Here is a 14,910-nt window from a genome sequence, read left to right as displayed (position 1 = left end):
ATTTGGGTACAGTGTTGTATGACCGCGCAATTGTCACTCAAAGTGCATCAGCGCTGAAAGCTGAAAATTGGTCTGGGACTGAGGGGGGTTTAAGTGCCCAGTAAGCAAGTGGTTAAAGGAACTAGGAAGAGTTGATTACCTAGATTACTCTGTTGCTTGTAAGTGTGCCTATCAAAGATCTGGATACAAGAAACTTGGCTGTTATGTGGGTTCAAACACTTTATAACTATACGCTGGTCCTGTGGGTTGGAAATGTGCAGAGTAGTGGCACAGTCATGTATGCTGCCATGTAGTAAAGGAAATCCGGACAACCACACTCCAATGAATAAATGTCTTTATAGAATAAAATCAGTCCATACAGCAATCAAAGACAATGGATGGATGACTTGACGCGTTTCACACCTCTTACTGGTGCTTAGTCATAGCTGAGGTGTATGCTACCATGTTGTGCCAGGAAATTGGAAGGATTATCATACTTGCCTCATAATTTTCCTCTTCTCACACCATTCTATGGTCGACATACTTTGTCAACCCATTTTGCTCCATATGCTGTACAGGGAATGAGCTCTGTGTGGGTTCAAACACTTTATACATATCGTGTCAGTAAGAGAAAAACCTAATCTTTGAAATGATAAGGCTACTTTCACACTGAAAGCGCTGGTCAGTAGCGCTAAAGCGCCGCTCATTGTAGAGGCAATTTAGCACTGTTTAAGTGGTGCTTTTGCGCTGCTTTCAGCCACTAGCGGGGCGCTTTTAACCCCAAAAAAAGGGTTAAAACCTCCCGTTTTGTGGCGCTTTCAAAACGCTTTTCAGGCGCTGTGAAAGCATTGCCCATTCATTCCAATGAGCAGGGCGTTTTGTGAGCGCCAAATACAGGGCTCCCAACCTGCTCCAAAGATGCTGCTTGCGGGACTTTTAGTAACGTCCCGCAAGTGCACCGCCCCAGTGTGAAAAGACACACTGGAATGAAGGAGGTGATTTTCAGAAGCTTTGCAGAGGCTATTTCTAGTGCAAAAGTACCTGGAAATCACCCCAGTCTGAAAGGGCTTGGAAGATAGTTTGTGTAAGGTCCATCCGGTTTTGGAGGGGGGTCAGTCTTTCTAAAATAGAGGCATTGGATGAGAGACTGACTCTCTAAATCCAAACCACATCCAGACAATAGAAGAACATTTTCTTTGGTGACAGACAGGTGGGAGAACAATGCACTTTGTACATAGCACACAGATGAAGAGTCCTGAGTTCCCACTTTACAGTTCTTATTCACCCCGCCCCCCTGCCCCCTTCCCAACATGTGACTGAACAGTGAAAACAGAAGCAGCATAATGATCAGCTCAACTGTCACTGTGCTGTCCCCACCAAGAAGTATGCTTCTTGTACTGCAGCACATCATATAGGCTCCTTCTGCAACCTCCACCCCTCTCTGAGCTTTGGTATACAGGCTGTACAAGAGGCTGGTACCGTGATATAAGGTCAGATGCAGGTGTATATATACTGCTTTCATTAAAATGTGTTTATGTATTAAGTACATAGCTGCATAAATTTGTGTCTTTTATATGTGCCCGCAGTTCAGCTTTAAGCATAATGTATTACTTCTTTTCTGCACTAGCAAGTCACTGTTTGATTGTATTTGAAGGCTAGAGTCAATGTTGAAGAAAACTCAGGCCAATAAAGTCTATTATATGCAGAAATAATGATATCTCCATTTTATTATGTCACATTAGTCCAGCACTGGGACTTTGAAAAACATGAAGGCATTGACAAGGAATGCTTTGTTGTACAGGTTAGTACAAAACTGAAAATAATTACTATCTGTGCTGGGCCTTCACAAAAGCATTATCTTAATTCTCTTTGAACAGAGGGCTGGCTATGTCATTGCTAAAGCTACCACATGCTTATATTCCATAATGGAAAAAAGGCACAGCTGTGTGTTACCCTTCCATGTGATCCTATTGCAGAGGTACTAATAACACATAAAAAGCCAAATATGTAACCAAATCTTGCAAATTAAAGTATCTCCTTGAACAAGATGGACATATTTCATTAGCATAATAATGTCATAATGAACAATTCACTTTTACGTGAATGAAAGATTGAAAATTGTCCAATAATAGGGAAAATGGTGTAAATATACAACGTGCCTTATAAGAAAAAAGACAATTACCTAATTAATATGATTCCTTCGTTTCTTATAATAGAAAGTGGAGAACCTTAGCTGAATGAGAAGTTCTTGGGTTTTTGTTTACTCTGCATGACAGTTCACACCAGGGAAGAGACTTCTGCAATATCAACAATCAAGTGACAACCCACATTACAGACCTCTCTAAAGCTCTGACTGGGCTATACTCAAGATAAAGGTAATTGTTTAATGTGTATTCTAAATAAGTACCTCGTGAAAGATACATGATTGTGCAACACAGAGATTTCTATAGAAATAAAATTAATAAAAAGTTTTACTCATTTTCTAAGAGGGCATGATAAAAGAAAATGAAACACAACCATCACTCTAGCTTTGTGCACAGGAAAATGTAAATTTAATGAAAGTGTCACATACAAGTACCAAGAACTTAAAAGAAGACTCTACACAGTTTGCTGCTTTAAAAAACACTTTCATGCAGATTTATTTTGGGCAATATCACATTTTTATGTATACCGTATATACTCGAGTATAGGCCGACCCGAATATAAGCCGAGGCCCCCAATTTACCCCCAAAAAAACTGGCAAACTTATTGACTCGTGTATAAGCCGAGGGTGAGACATGCCTGTCCATCCCTGTGTGTGTGTCCGTCCATCCCTGTGTGTCCGTCCATCCCTGTGTGTCCGTCCATCCCTGTGTGTCCGTCCATCCATCCCTGTGTGTGTGTGTGTCCATCCATCCATCCATCCCTGTGTGTGTGTGTCTCCATCCATCCATCCATCCATCCCTGTGTGTGTGTGTCTCCATCCATCCATCCATCCCTGTGTGTGTGTGTCTCCATCCATCCATCCATCCCTGTGTGTGTGTGTCTCCATCCATCCATCCATGTGTGTGTGTGTGTGTGTGTGTGTGTGTGTGTGTGTGTATGTGTGTGTGTGTGTGTGTGTGTGTGTGTGTGTGTGTGTGTGTCCAGCCTACCTGTGTCCCGAGCCTTTGTCCCGAGCCTCTGTCCCGTGCCTTGCCTCCTTGCCTCCGTCCCGTGCCGTGCCTTGCCGCCGTGCCTTGCCTCCGTCCCGTGTCGTGCCTTGCCTTGCCTCCGTCCCGTCCCGTCCCGTGCCGTGCCTTGCCTTGCCTCCGTCCCGTGCCCTCTTCGTCGGCGCCTCGGCGGCCATTGTAAAATTCAAAAGCCTCCGCCTTCGCCTGTGATAGGCGGAACACTGAATTTCCCAGCAGCCTGTGTTCCGCCTATCACGGACATCGTATCATCCTCGTCCGTAGTACGAGGATGATACGATGTCCGTGATAGGCGGAACACAGGCTGCTGGGAAATTCAGTGTTCCGCCTATCACAGGCGAAGGCGGAGCCGGAGGCGTGGCTTTTGAATGATAGAATGGCCGCTGTCTGTCTGCTCGACACGCTGATCGAGCGGGCAGACAGCGATGACTCGAGTATAAGCCGAGGGGGGCACTTTCAGCCTCAAAAAAGAGGCTGAAAATCTCGGCTTATACTCGAGTATATACGGTACATTAGAAATGAGAAGGATGCAGATTTATTTTGGGCAATATCACGTTTTTATGTATACATTAGAAATGGAAAGGTGCCTAAGAATATACCTATAATAACAAACACCGCTAATAAAACTGTACAAATGTATGCACAAGGTGTTAAAGTGGTTATATATCTCAATCATGGAATCTGAGAAAAGCGCATATATCGGTAGTGTTTACATCTCTCTCTCCAAAGCTCTAAGTGTCATTTCTCTCTGGTGCTTCATTCCTCTGTCACTTCTAACAAATTTTCCTGACACATGAAATACATTTGTGTTGGGGGGGGGGGGGGGGGCTCAGAACGGAGCTAGTCTATTCACAACACAGTTCTACTGTGTGGAGGATGTGTGTTCCTTTCCTCCAATCAGCTCTCACACAGTGTAACTGCAGCCTCTCTGCCCCTCTTCTGTGCTCCTGACAGATGAAGAAAGATTTTTAACACAATCTGCCCTTTTGAAGGGGTGCAGGGAAGGGAACACTGCAGTGAAACAAGTAAAACTTATGTAGGAGTGCGGCGTGGCCTGCAGCAGAACAACATGGCTGCCTAACACTGCAGCTCCACTCAGCTCAAAGACACACAGCATCTCCCAGTGGCATCCCTCCCCTCTCGACCGTACCAGAGAGAAGCTCTCTCACACGACACCCGGACGGTATGTCAAAGGGGAGAAACAAGCCACACCGCCACCTGACACAGCTCACATCCTAGAGAAGATGGACAGCTCCAAGCCTGGCAATACCCAGCCATGCTCTCCATCTGCTGATAGAGATAAGTGAGCAGCCCTTTCTCCAGCATTCTCTCCCAACCAAGCTCCTCTCGCCAAAAATCAGCACTGGGACTCCCCCACAGCTGCACATCCTGCCAATGATCAGCCAGCCCACACACTGGAATGAAGGAGGTGATTTTCAGAAGCTTTGCAGAGGCTATTTCTAGTGCAAAAGTACCTGGAAATCACCCCAGTGTGAAAGGCAATTTTTTTTACCAAAGACATGTACCAGAGTACATTTTGGCTTAAATTTATGTCACAATTAGATTTTATTGGATTTCTTTTAAAAAAGAAAGTAGAAAATATTGTTTTGTTTTTTAAATTTCCGCTATTTTTTCGCTTATATCGCAAACAATAAAAAACTGATTTGTGAATAAATACCACCAAAAGAAAGCTTTATTTGTGTGAACAAAATGATAAAAATTTAATTTGGGTACAGTGTTGCATGACCGCGCAAATCTTATTGAAAATGTGAGAGCATTGAAAGCTGAAAATTGGCCTGGGAAGGAACGGGGTGAAATCGCCTGTATTGAAGTGGTTAAGTATGTAAACAGTAAAAAAGGGAGGACAGACCATATTGGCCCAATAAAGAATGAAGAAGAACATCTGGTTTCAAAGGATGGGGAAATAGCAAAGGTATTGAATATATTCTTCTCTGCAGTCTTCACAAGGGAATCAGGGGGCTTTAGTAACCAAAACTGCAGTGTTTATCCTCATGACACATTGCAGGAAGCACCCTCATGGCTAGCAGAGGACAGAATTAGAATTAGACTTGGGAAACTTAACATTAATAAATCACCGGGACCGGATGGCTTGCACCCGAGGGTACTTAGGGAACTCAGTAAATTAATTGACCATTGCCCCTTATTTTTACTGAAAGTCTACTGACTAGAAAGGTACCAGAGGATTAGAGAAAAGCCAATGTTGCACAAATATTTAAAAAGTCCCCAAAATACATCCCTGGGAACTACAGACCAGTTAGCCTAACATCAATAGTATGCAAGCTCTTGGAGGAGATGATAAGGGACTATATACAAGATTTTAGCAATGAAAATGGTATCATTAACAGTAATCAGCATGGATTCATGAAGAATCCACTCTCCAGTTTTAGTAAACCAACACAAGTATATGCAGGAGAAAAGCGCAGATGATATTGTAGCATCTTCGTTGCTAGGTGAAGTAAATTAGTTGGCTCCTCTTTAGGCAAAGGAGCAGGGGTTATTTGTTGTGCTTTGACTGTGCAGTGCTCTACGGGCTTCAGGCTTAGCTGAAGACACCCTGAAATCAAGTCCAGGCCTGTACAGCAGTGTGCCTCTATAGCAGTCTCTTGGATTCCAGGATTCACTTAAAGGGATTGATATCAGTGTAAAGATCCAACTTCTGAGCTGCAGTGTGAGAGAGGGACACCCATTCATTAAGTGACACCTGTGATTATTGATTGGTGCCTATTTTCCAGCTCAGTCTGGTAAGAGTGTTTTTCAACAGGGGCGATCTGTCCCCCGGTTCTTATTCACAAGTGGAGGTGTTGGTGGTAGATTACTGTGGAACACAAGTGATTGGGATCTTTAATCAGATGGGACTTTTTCACTGAATATGGATTGAGGAATACATTACCTGCTTTTCTTTTCATATTTTCTTTTCATATCATTCTAATATCACTGTTATTTTACACTAATATAAGAAATTATGTTTTGTTATTTTTATGCAGCGCTGCCTTATTTGATTTGTTTTTATGTATCTATACTTGTTAATCTGACAGGTGAACGGTAGAAGCTTCAGCCTTAAGTGGATTTATTGTTAGGGAGGTGTATTATAGTGCACCTACCCTTTGATTTATCTCATTAAATCCACAAGCGCTTAGATTTAGGTAGGGCTAGCATCTTGTTTTAACTTATCCGAGTGTGCATAGAACTGTATTTGAAGTCCTAATTACACCCTTCCTTTTCCCATATCAATTTATCAGGATGACACTTCTATGTCACTATGAATAACTGATACAAACTCCTTCCCACAAATACTACTCTTCATTTAATCAGATAATTGACCCATCAAGATCTCTCCTGGAGACAAACCACGTCTCTCTCCTCCCTTTTACAATCAGAAGATTTATATGACCCCTGGAGGTATCTTCATGACACAGAGAAATATTACACCTTCTACTCTCACTCGCAAAAAACCTACTCTTGGATAGACATGTTTTTGGTGGATAAACACACACTTCAGTCAGTTCAAGACATGCAAATTGGCATTATTATGTGGTCAGACCACACCCCAGACTTCTTGAAGAGTTAACGCTTTTCTCATCTCTAACCCTTGCCACCAGAAACATGCTGCCTCCGAAATTGAAAACTACTTTTTGACCACTACGGGATCTGTGACTAATCCTACTACCTTATGGAATGCACATAAGGCATGTCTTATCAAACTGGGAGCCCACGAGAAAAGGAAACACAATGCCATCACAGAGCAACTACTAGCACAAATACCTACCCTTGAATGAGCCAACAAGACCAAACCATATCCCAAAGGTGTTTTATTTAATATCTGGTGACTGTGGAGGCCAATGGTGTACAGTGAACTCTTTATCATGTTCAAAAAAACAGTTTGAGATGATGTGTGCTTTGTGACATGGTAACATAAAATGGTGACATAAAAGTAAAGTAAAAGCTAACACATTTGCAGGCATCAAGAAAGAATAATGGGAGAGATGAAATACTTACTTTTCCTGGTGAAAATACAGCTCCAGTTTCTCTATGGTGCTACTTACATAGTCAAAAGCCTAGGTATTTAGTCAGGTGATCTCTGATTAATACTAAACACAAACATAATAATAAACGATCAAACATAAATCAGTTTTTCCCTCAAATACGATTATTTTATGTGCTGAAAAAAATTGGATGAGTGCAAAAAGATTTTCCATTAGGGTCAATCGTTTCTTTTATGAAAATGTTTTTTTGCTGTTTGAAAACTCCCATTTACTGAAAATGATTCTTTCATGAAATAGATTGTTATACTGAACAATTATATTATGTGTGTGGCTAGCATGTCAGAAGGATAAGAGTCTAGACTCAATGATCCTCTCCTTAGACTAGCTTATCGGCTATGTGAAGGATACTGAAAATAGATTTAACAATATTTTCTCCAAGAAAGATAGGTATTACAGCCTTTCTACTCATCTTTATTGAGTAGTCTATTTACATGGCAATTGTTTCAATAACTATAAAATTGTGCATAGATACCTGATTAAGTGACTTTGCCTTGGCTGAGATGATGTTCCAAGTCTACTCTACTCCATAGATCAAACCGCAAGGCTGCCCATTTCACTCAACCAGCAGGTTTAATAGAAAAAAACATGGGGTTCCCCCTTCCACACAAATTAGGTGATTGGAGGAATTCTCCCCGCTGTGCTGTTATATTCTGACAGCAGAGACTTCTATGCTGTCAGAATACACTGATCAGTGTTGCAGTCGATTTGCTGCAACTCCAGCTGCAGCAAATTTTCTAACATTCATGTTTAACATAAGTTGATTGTTAGATCGACTTCTGTCGAGCAGCAATGGCCATAAATGAATTGAAATTTGTCTGGTCTCTGTTGAACCCGCAAATTTTGATCCATCTTTGGCCAGTTTAAGGCTACATTTGCACGGCAGTTTAGCAGAGGATAGTTTTCTGCATTCAGGAGTAGCTAAATACCACATTTGGATGCAGCAACAATATATATGGCCATACACAAACTGACTGATTAGCTGCAGACAATTTGAGTGCAGTCAGAAACGTCAACCCTAGCCGCACTATGTCTTTGTCCAGTGTCAATCAGAGGCTCTAATTGCGTGTAACCACTCAGACCTTTGTGAACTTAGCCAATAACTGAACTGATACCAGGATTTAGGTGACTGTATCATCTCTGTGTAAGCATTGCAGTCTAGACATCATATGCTTACCTGGAGACAGAGGGCACTGTCTTTCAATAGAGAAATGCACATGAAAACATTGTCGGGGAATGAGGGGGGGGGGGGTAGTGTGATCTCTGTGAGAGGCACCTATAAGACTTGCATATTAGCATACAGTACATTCTGACATTCACTTAACAGTAAAAACATGTCTGATGCTGGGTTGACTTTAGATATCATTCAGTTCAAACTGTAAGTGCTTACTTTACTGTTCTTTCATTTTTTGTCATAGACTGGCCTAAGGTAAGTATTTCAAAAAGCTTGTTATAATTATGTAAACGTGTCACCGTCTGTTCACCTACTTTTTTTTGGATCATGTATTGTAATGTAATACCAAATGGAAAATAGGTCCTACTAAATGAAATAGAAAACTTAGACTTCGAGTTTACTAGTACAGATTCAAATAAACAGATGCTCCTTACCGCTTGGTATGGGTTCCTTTGGTTCTAAACTGAAATGTGAACCATGTGGAAGAAAAACCTATTCATAAAATGTATGTGTATAACTCAAGCGGGTATTTAACACTCTAGCGTTAGTGGAAATTGCTGCTCTCCCTGCCATACAGAAATGAGAAACCCCCAAGGATGGCATATAGCTCCTATGCGATAAGGGATAGAACATTTACACTTCACCCTAGCACTTTTCTTTGTAGATATGCATGATTACCACCTTTCTGACACCACCTATCAACAAACAAGGCATTGCAGAAGACACATATATGGGGAGGATATTGCATGCTCCAAAGATAACAGACTTGCCATAAAGGACTCAGATTATATGTGCCAAAGCAATCATCCTTTCAGCATTCTCCTTCCCACTCATTTTTGGTTAGTCAAGTATATATGTCACATGTCTTTCTGTAAATATTAAATATATAATATTTCATATTTACCTGAAGTACAACTAAAGGCAAAACCTTTTTTTTTTTTTTTTAGTTTTGGATAGATTGGAGAGGGATTAGAACACCTGTTAGATTGTATTGCTGTCTGCACCCCTGTTATGGAGATTCACCCTCTCCATTTGTGCTGTTTACCATTATCATTGAAAATGAAAGTTAAATAAAATCCCACCTGTTGGGAATTTTGGAAAAGGGGTAAATATTCCAAAGGGAACACTAGTTTTGGTGACCTGGGGGTCCCCAAGGAATTTCCCCTAATTTACAGGGATTTCACTATCACTTCCCATTTTGGCTCTGGGACAGGAAGTGAAGGGAAATCTCAATCAGTCACAAATGGCAAAAAATAAAGAAATAGACAGGGGTTTGAGCCTCCCTTACTTTATTCAATTTTTTTTTTAATTTTTTTTTTTTAAGTTTACCTTATAGTTCTACTTTAATTTAGTTTTTAAGTCCAGAACATAATAAAGAAAATATATAGTATAAAGAAACTGTAAATTCCTGTTGCAGAGCTATCAAAACCAGACCGTCCAGGAATACCCGCGTTTCAACCACCATCCGGTATGAAAGATGAAAATGTGTGTACACAGTATTTCAATATAAACACAAAAATACACAGAATTAGGGAAATCTGTATTTTATTCCAATATATTTTGCTGATGTGTGCAAATTTATAAGAACGCTTCTTTATAATGTACATGCATTTTACACTGAACGTTGTCATGTTTGCATGCACTTATTTCCCTGGTTATACCCATGTTTACTTTAGAATTAAAAACAAAATGAAAAAAAAAAAAAAGAGTCCAATAATATATTTACAGAATTGATGATGATATTGGCAGTTTAAAAACTAAAGGAAGACTAAGCTGTTAATGGAGAAAAAAATCTTATCGCTATATAATTTAAGAGTTCATATTCTAATAAAACATCTTGTAAACAACATTACATTAACAGTTATATACAATTTACAATCTTAGTAGGAAATATATTTCTGGTTCATCAGTATTGCATGGCTCAGTCTGATAAGTGAAACGATCTCTAGAAAACAGATCACTGTGTCCATAAGTTTGAGAAGAACATGCACCTTCTGGTATACCTCTGCCCTCCAGGCTATCCAAATTAAAGTTACTGCAGTACCCTGCTATATAAGAGCCAGTGGAATGTCTGTTTACAGGCTGAGTGGAGGTTGGTGGTCTGTTCCGCAGAACTACACCATTTGGAATCTGGTTGACTTGTTTTAACTTATTGGCTTCCTGTCTTTCCTTGGCACGGTTTGCAATGTTTCTCACTCTACTTTGGCTTCTTGATGATAGCTTCCGAGTTAGAAGTTTCGGTTTGTCCCATTCATCTTCTTCACAGTATGGTGTTTTATTACAGTCTTCCTGGTCATAAGACACCAGTTTCCTCAACTGTTCAGTCAATGCATCTGTTGACTGGTGTCTAGTTTTTGCAAAACAATTTGTATCCTGGGCATTGCCTGATAAAAGGAAGCCCCTATTTATTCGCTTGTACTTGCTGTCAAAATTGCAAGATATGTCCTCTGAAGTCAGATCTCCAAGACTCTTTGATTTGCATGGACTTGATTGATTGGTTACTTGGTCTGAACAAATGGGAAGTTTCTGTAAGTGTGGGATATGGAAGCTGCCTCTATGGGCACCGTACTCATGACCTTTTAAAACTTCTGTGGTTGGGTATTGACCATGGTCTTTATGCTGATTTAACTGGATGACTTGTTTTTGCTTTTGTCCATTGTACGTATTACCGATACCCTGTTTGCTGACATTGATATTTGGTGTCTGTGCTTGGTACATTTTCTTTAAGTTGCTATCACTGCTGTGATTATATTGGCAAGACAAGGAAGATCTATAATTCAGGTCTTTATCTTGCAAACTGTGTGACACACCCTGAGATTCTTTTTGAACAGATGGACCACTTTTGGAGAGAATTATGGGTTGCACTGTAGGAATTTTATTGTGTGGATTGTCTGAATGGCAAACTGAATTATGGTTCAGCAGACCTCCCCTACTTTCTATTTGAGTCCTTGAAGGCTTAGGCTTTATCTCAGGATACAACACTTTTGCAGGCTTTGGCTTTAATTCAGGATATGGTGGTTTGCACAGAGAATTTCTTGATTCACATTGTATTCTGTTCTCTGCGTTGACAGTGTTTGCATCCATTAACATGTTGCCAGTTTCTGAAAACATGTTTTCCTCATTAATTATTGTGTACACTGAATATTCTGTTGTCTCTGAGCTAGAGAAAATAGTTGTGTCAGTTTTGGAGTGTAACAATCTGTCCACATGGGTTGAACCAGGACAAAGCTTTTTAGGTGTTGAAACAGAAGGTGTGATCATTTGTGAATACCCAGAACACTGTAGATTATTATTGGTGCCATTTAAAGTGGAGACAGGAGACAAACTAGTTCCATCATCAGTGACATCACACTGCCCAATCAGAGCAGAGATTGAGCTGCCAAGATCACTCTCATTTACAGAAGGAACCTCATTTATTATTTGAGAGATATCATTTTCTAATATAGCTGCAGTGGTCTGTAAATTATTGACATCACTGCAGATGGTAATTGATGCATTATTAATAGATGGACTTTCCTTTACATCGATTGCTACTGTTTTGGTTAAAAACTCAGCTTGAGGATCTGAATTTGATAACGAATTTGGTTTGGAATCCTCCATAATGGATCCCATCTGTTTGACATCATCCTTTTCCTCTTCTGATTCACTGGTATAAGTATCATTAAATTCCCTGACATCATCATCATTATACTTTCCATAGTCTAAGTGTAAGCTTTTCCATTTTTTATGTATAATATTTCCATTGGCTGTGGTGTTTGCCTGATATTGATCTATGGGAAGACATGCAAGATTCTGGGATTTTTCAAGTATTGGTTCTTCCATCAGTGGTTTGACTTGGCTCTTACATTCCTTCTTCCCTATTTATTGAAGAAAACGATAAAAGTAATAAGTGTTATTTTACATATCATCACAATAAAGCCTATTAACAGGACCAGTATATCTAAATGCCAATCATTGTATATTTAAATATATCCATAACATTTGCAAATATGTATGCAAGTCTTCCTACAAATATACATAGAATAATAATTAAATAAAATTGTAATCTTGTTGGACAGTCTGCTGATTTTTGTTAAAGTTGAAATACAAGAATGTATTTTGAGATAAAATTGCCATTGCCTAGTTTAGGTTAACCCCTTGTCTACCAAGTTATGTTAATAAACATCCTGCTATTCAAGGAATTAAAGTAAGCTCATCAATTTTTTTTAATATCGAATTTTAAAGTTGCTTTAAGCTAAAAGTAATCCTCCTAGTTCCACTTTTTCAGGCTCTGAAGGTGCATATCCCCATTAGCAGCATCCATGGTGGTTTCCAGGCTCTCCCACTCCTCCAGGGAACCCAGGACTGCAGGAAACTGCTGGAGCGTTGAGAGAAGAAGGAGATCTCGCAACTAATAACAATTATGTCATGTCACTTCGGGGCTCACAATTGTCATTTCCTGGCTATTCTACCCGAAGGTGCAGATAATCAAGCCCAATCTGAGCTTGATTAGCTGATTTTGAAGCCCCCTTGTGTCTTCATAAGAGGGCATGTCACCTGCCAATTGCTATTACATAGGGGGGCATGTTAAATAAAAAAAAAAAAAAAAAAGAAGAAACATTTTAAAGCACTTCCCAATGCAAATGAGCAGCATGCAGCATAGGAATAAATAATTCCAGGGTCATAATTTACGGTTAACTCCAAAGTGGTCATTTGTGAAGACTTTTAAGGCATTGCAAATGGAGAATTTTGTGTACCATAGTTTTTCACAGGTGCGCCCAGCTTTAAAGTGGTTGTAAAGGCACAAGGTTTTTTATTCTATGCATGAAGGTAAAAAACCTTCCATGAGCAGCAGCACCCCCTCCCCCAGGACCCCCTAATACTTACCTGAGCCCCCTCTTGATCCAGCAATGTCCATGAGAGCCTTGTCTCTCAGGGGACTCACACTCCTGATTGGATTTGCACAGAGCAGGTAAGTATAACATGTTTGTTATTTTTAGAAAAAAAAAAATCAAGGCTTTAATATAACTTTAAGGCTTGACGTGTTGGGTATGTTTTTAACTGTCATTACCTAATCTTTTATATTTGACCAAAAATTAGGTACATTTTTTGATTTTTTTCCCCCTAAAAATGTGGATTTAATGAATAGCTGAGCAAATATCGTGCAACATAGAAAATTGCAACTGTCACTATTTTATTCTCCAGGGTCTCTGCTTTCAGAAAAGATATACTTGTTTGGGGGTTTAAAATTATTCTAGCAGATTTTTAACATTTTCTTTTAATTGCCCTGGTAAAAATATGGTTAAAGAAGAACTGTGGCTAATGTATAGACATTTAAGTATTTACATATTTTTAAGAACATAAATAGGCTTTAAAACAATCCCTCACTGACCTTTGCAGCAACAGACACTGTTGAGTAATACATCCTAAAATTATGCAGCAGACAACACTTTCACTTTCGTTTCAGCAACATAGCTCATTGTTTTCCACCTCTTCCAGGACTGAGCTGGCAGTTTGCCAGCCTTCTAATATCTAAGACCCCAAATTCCAAATTGAAACAAAACAAGCAATGTGCATTTTGGTGTAATTCATCCTAAATAGCACCCCAAATGTGGTGCAATTTTGCCACGACTGTAATTGCAGAAAAACACGCTTGTAAAATCACGCCTGGCTCAGGGCCAAAATTTGGTCCCTGGGCTGCTTTGGAGTGACAAATGCACATAGGACAGCCCATTCAGGTGTGTGTGCTTTGCAACTTTAAAATCGCTATCAGGAAATTGCACTCCAGCTAAGCAATAGTAGGTGCACAGAGGTTAACGTTTGTGAACTTTAAGGATAAAATTACCCAGAAAGGTTAATTAACTAAAACAAGAGCACTCAGAATCTGGTGCAACTGTGCATGGTAGACAATCAGCTCTAACTTCAGCTTGTTCAATTAAGCTTTGACAATACAACCTGGAAGCTAATTTGTTTCTATGCAGAGCTGCACCAGATTTTTCACTTTCCGGTTTTAGTAAATTAACCCCACGGTGTCTTTAGCTGCAGAGGTCACAGCAGACTTGTCTCAAAGCTTATGTAAATATTGAAGGACCATAGCCTGGGCACAATTCTATTTAAAAGTAATGTTTGATACTATTTTCCCAATTTTACATGCTTGCTCTTCTATACTTTTATCATTTTTACCTATATTTTTTTTAATTAAATATAGAGATTAGCCCCAAGCCCTATTCTGCTACAATCACTGCCCCCCACTTAACAATTAGAATCCCAGTAGGAAGTTCATGAATGTATAAATGTATCAACCAAATAAAAATTGTATTAGCATATTCATTTCTACTGTATCCTTCTAAAATATTCACATACATATTTGATCATGTTAATTTTGTAATATAGTATATAAACTTGTTTTTGTTTTGCTGGTTCCTGGTTCACTGGAATACACATACACATGAATGATGTGAAAAAGTGCAAGGACATAATTATGGAGTTCTTGTGCACTGTGCAGACAACTTTTGGTATGAAATGAAGGCACAATTACACCATTTTG

The 14,910-nt window shown here is 39.6% G+C and overlaps 1 protein-coding gene across 6 annotated transcripts in view; it reads right to left on the bottom strand.

The window, feature by feature from the left end:
• Positions 1–9,912: 9,912 nt before the first annotated feature.
• The window catches only part of PLCH1 (phospholipase C eta 1), a 400,513-nt gene continuing 395,515 nt past the window's right edge, over positions 9,913–14,910 (bottom strand). For all 6 annotated transcript variants that reach the window (XM_077488115.1, XM_077488116.1, XM_077488114.1 and 3 more), the window contains one exon: positions 9,913–12,241. In XM_077488115.1, the coding sequence (XP_077344241.1) occupies positions 10,257–12,241 (1,985 nt within the window). In that variant the 3' untranslated portion in view covers positions 9,913–10,256. The remainder of the gene's footprint in view (positions 12,242–14,910) is intronic.

Source organism: Lithobates pipiens, unplaced genomic scaffold (assembly GCF_037356315.1).
Source record: "Lithobates pipiens isolate NorthernLeopardFrog02 unplaced genomic scaffold, aLitPip1_a1.2 Scaffold_18, whole genome shotgun sequence".
NCBI lineage: Eukaryota > Metazoa > Chordata > Amphibia > Anura > Ranidae > Lithobates > Lithobates pipiens.
This window is presented reverse-complemented; position numbering and strand designations above follow the sequence as displayed.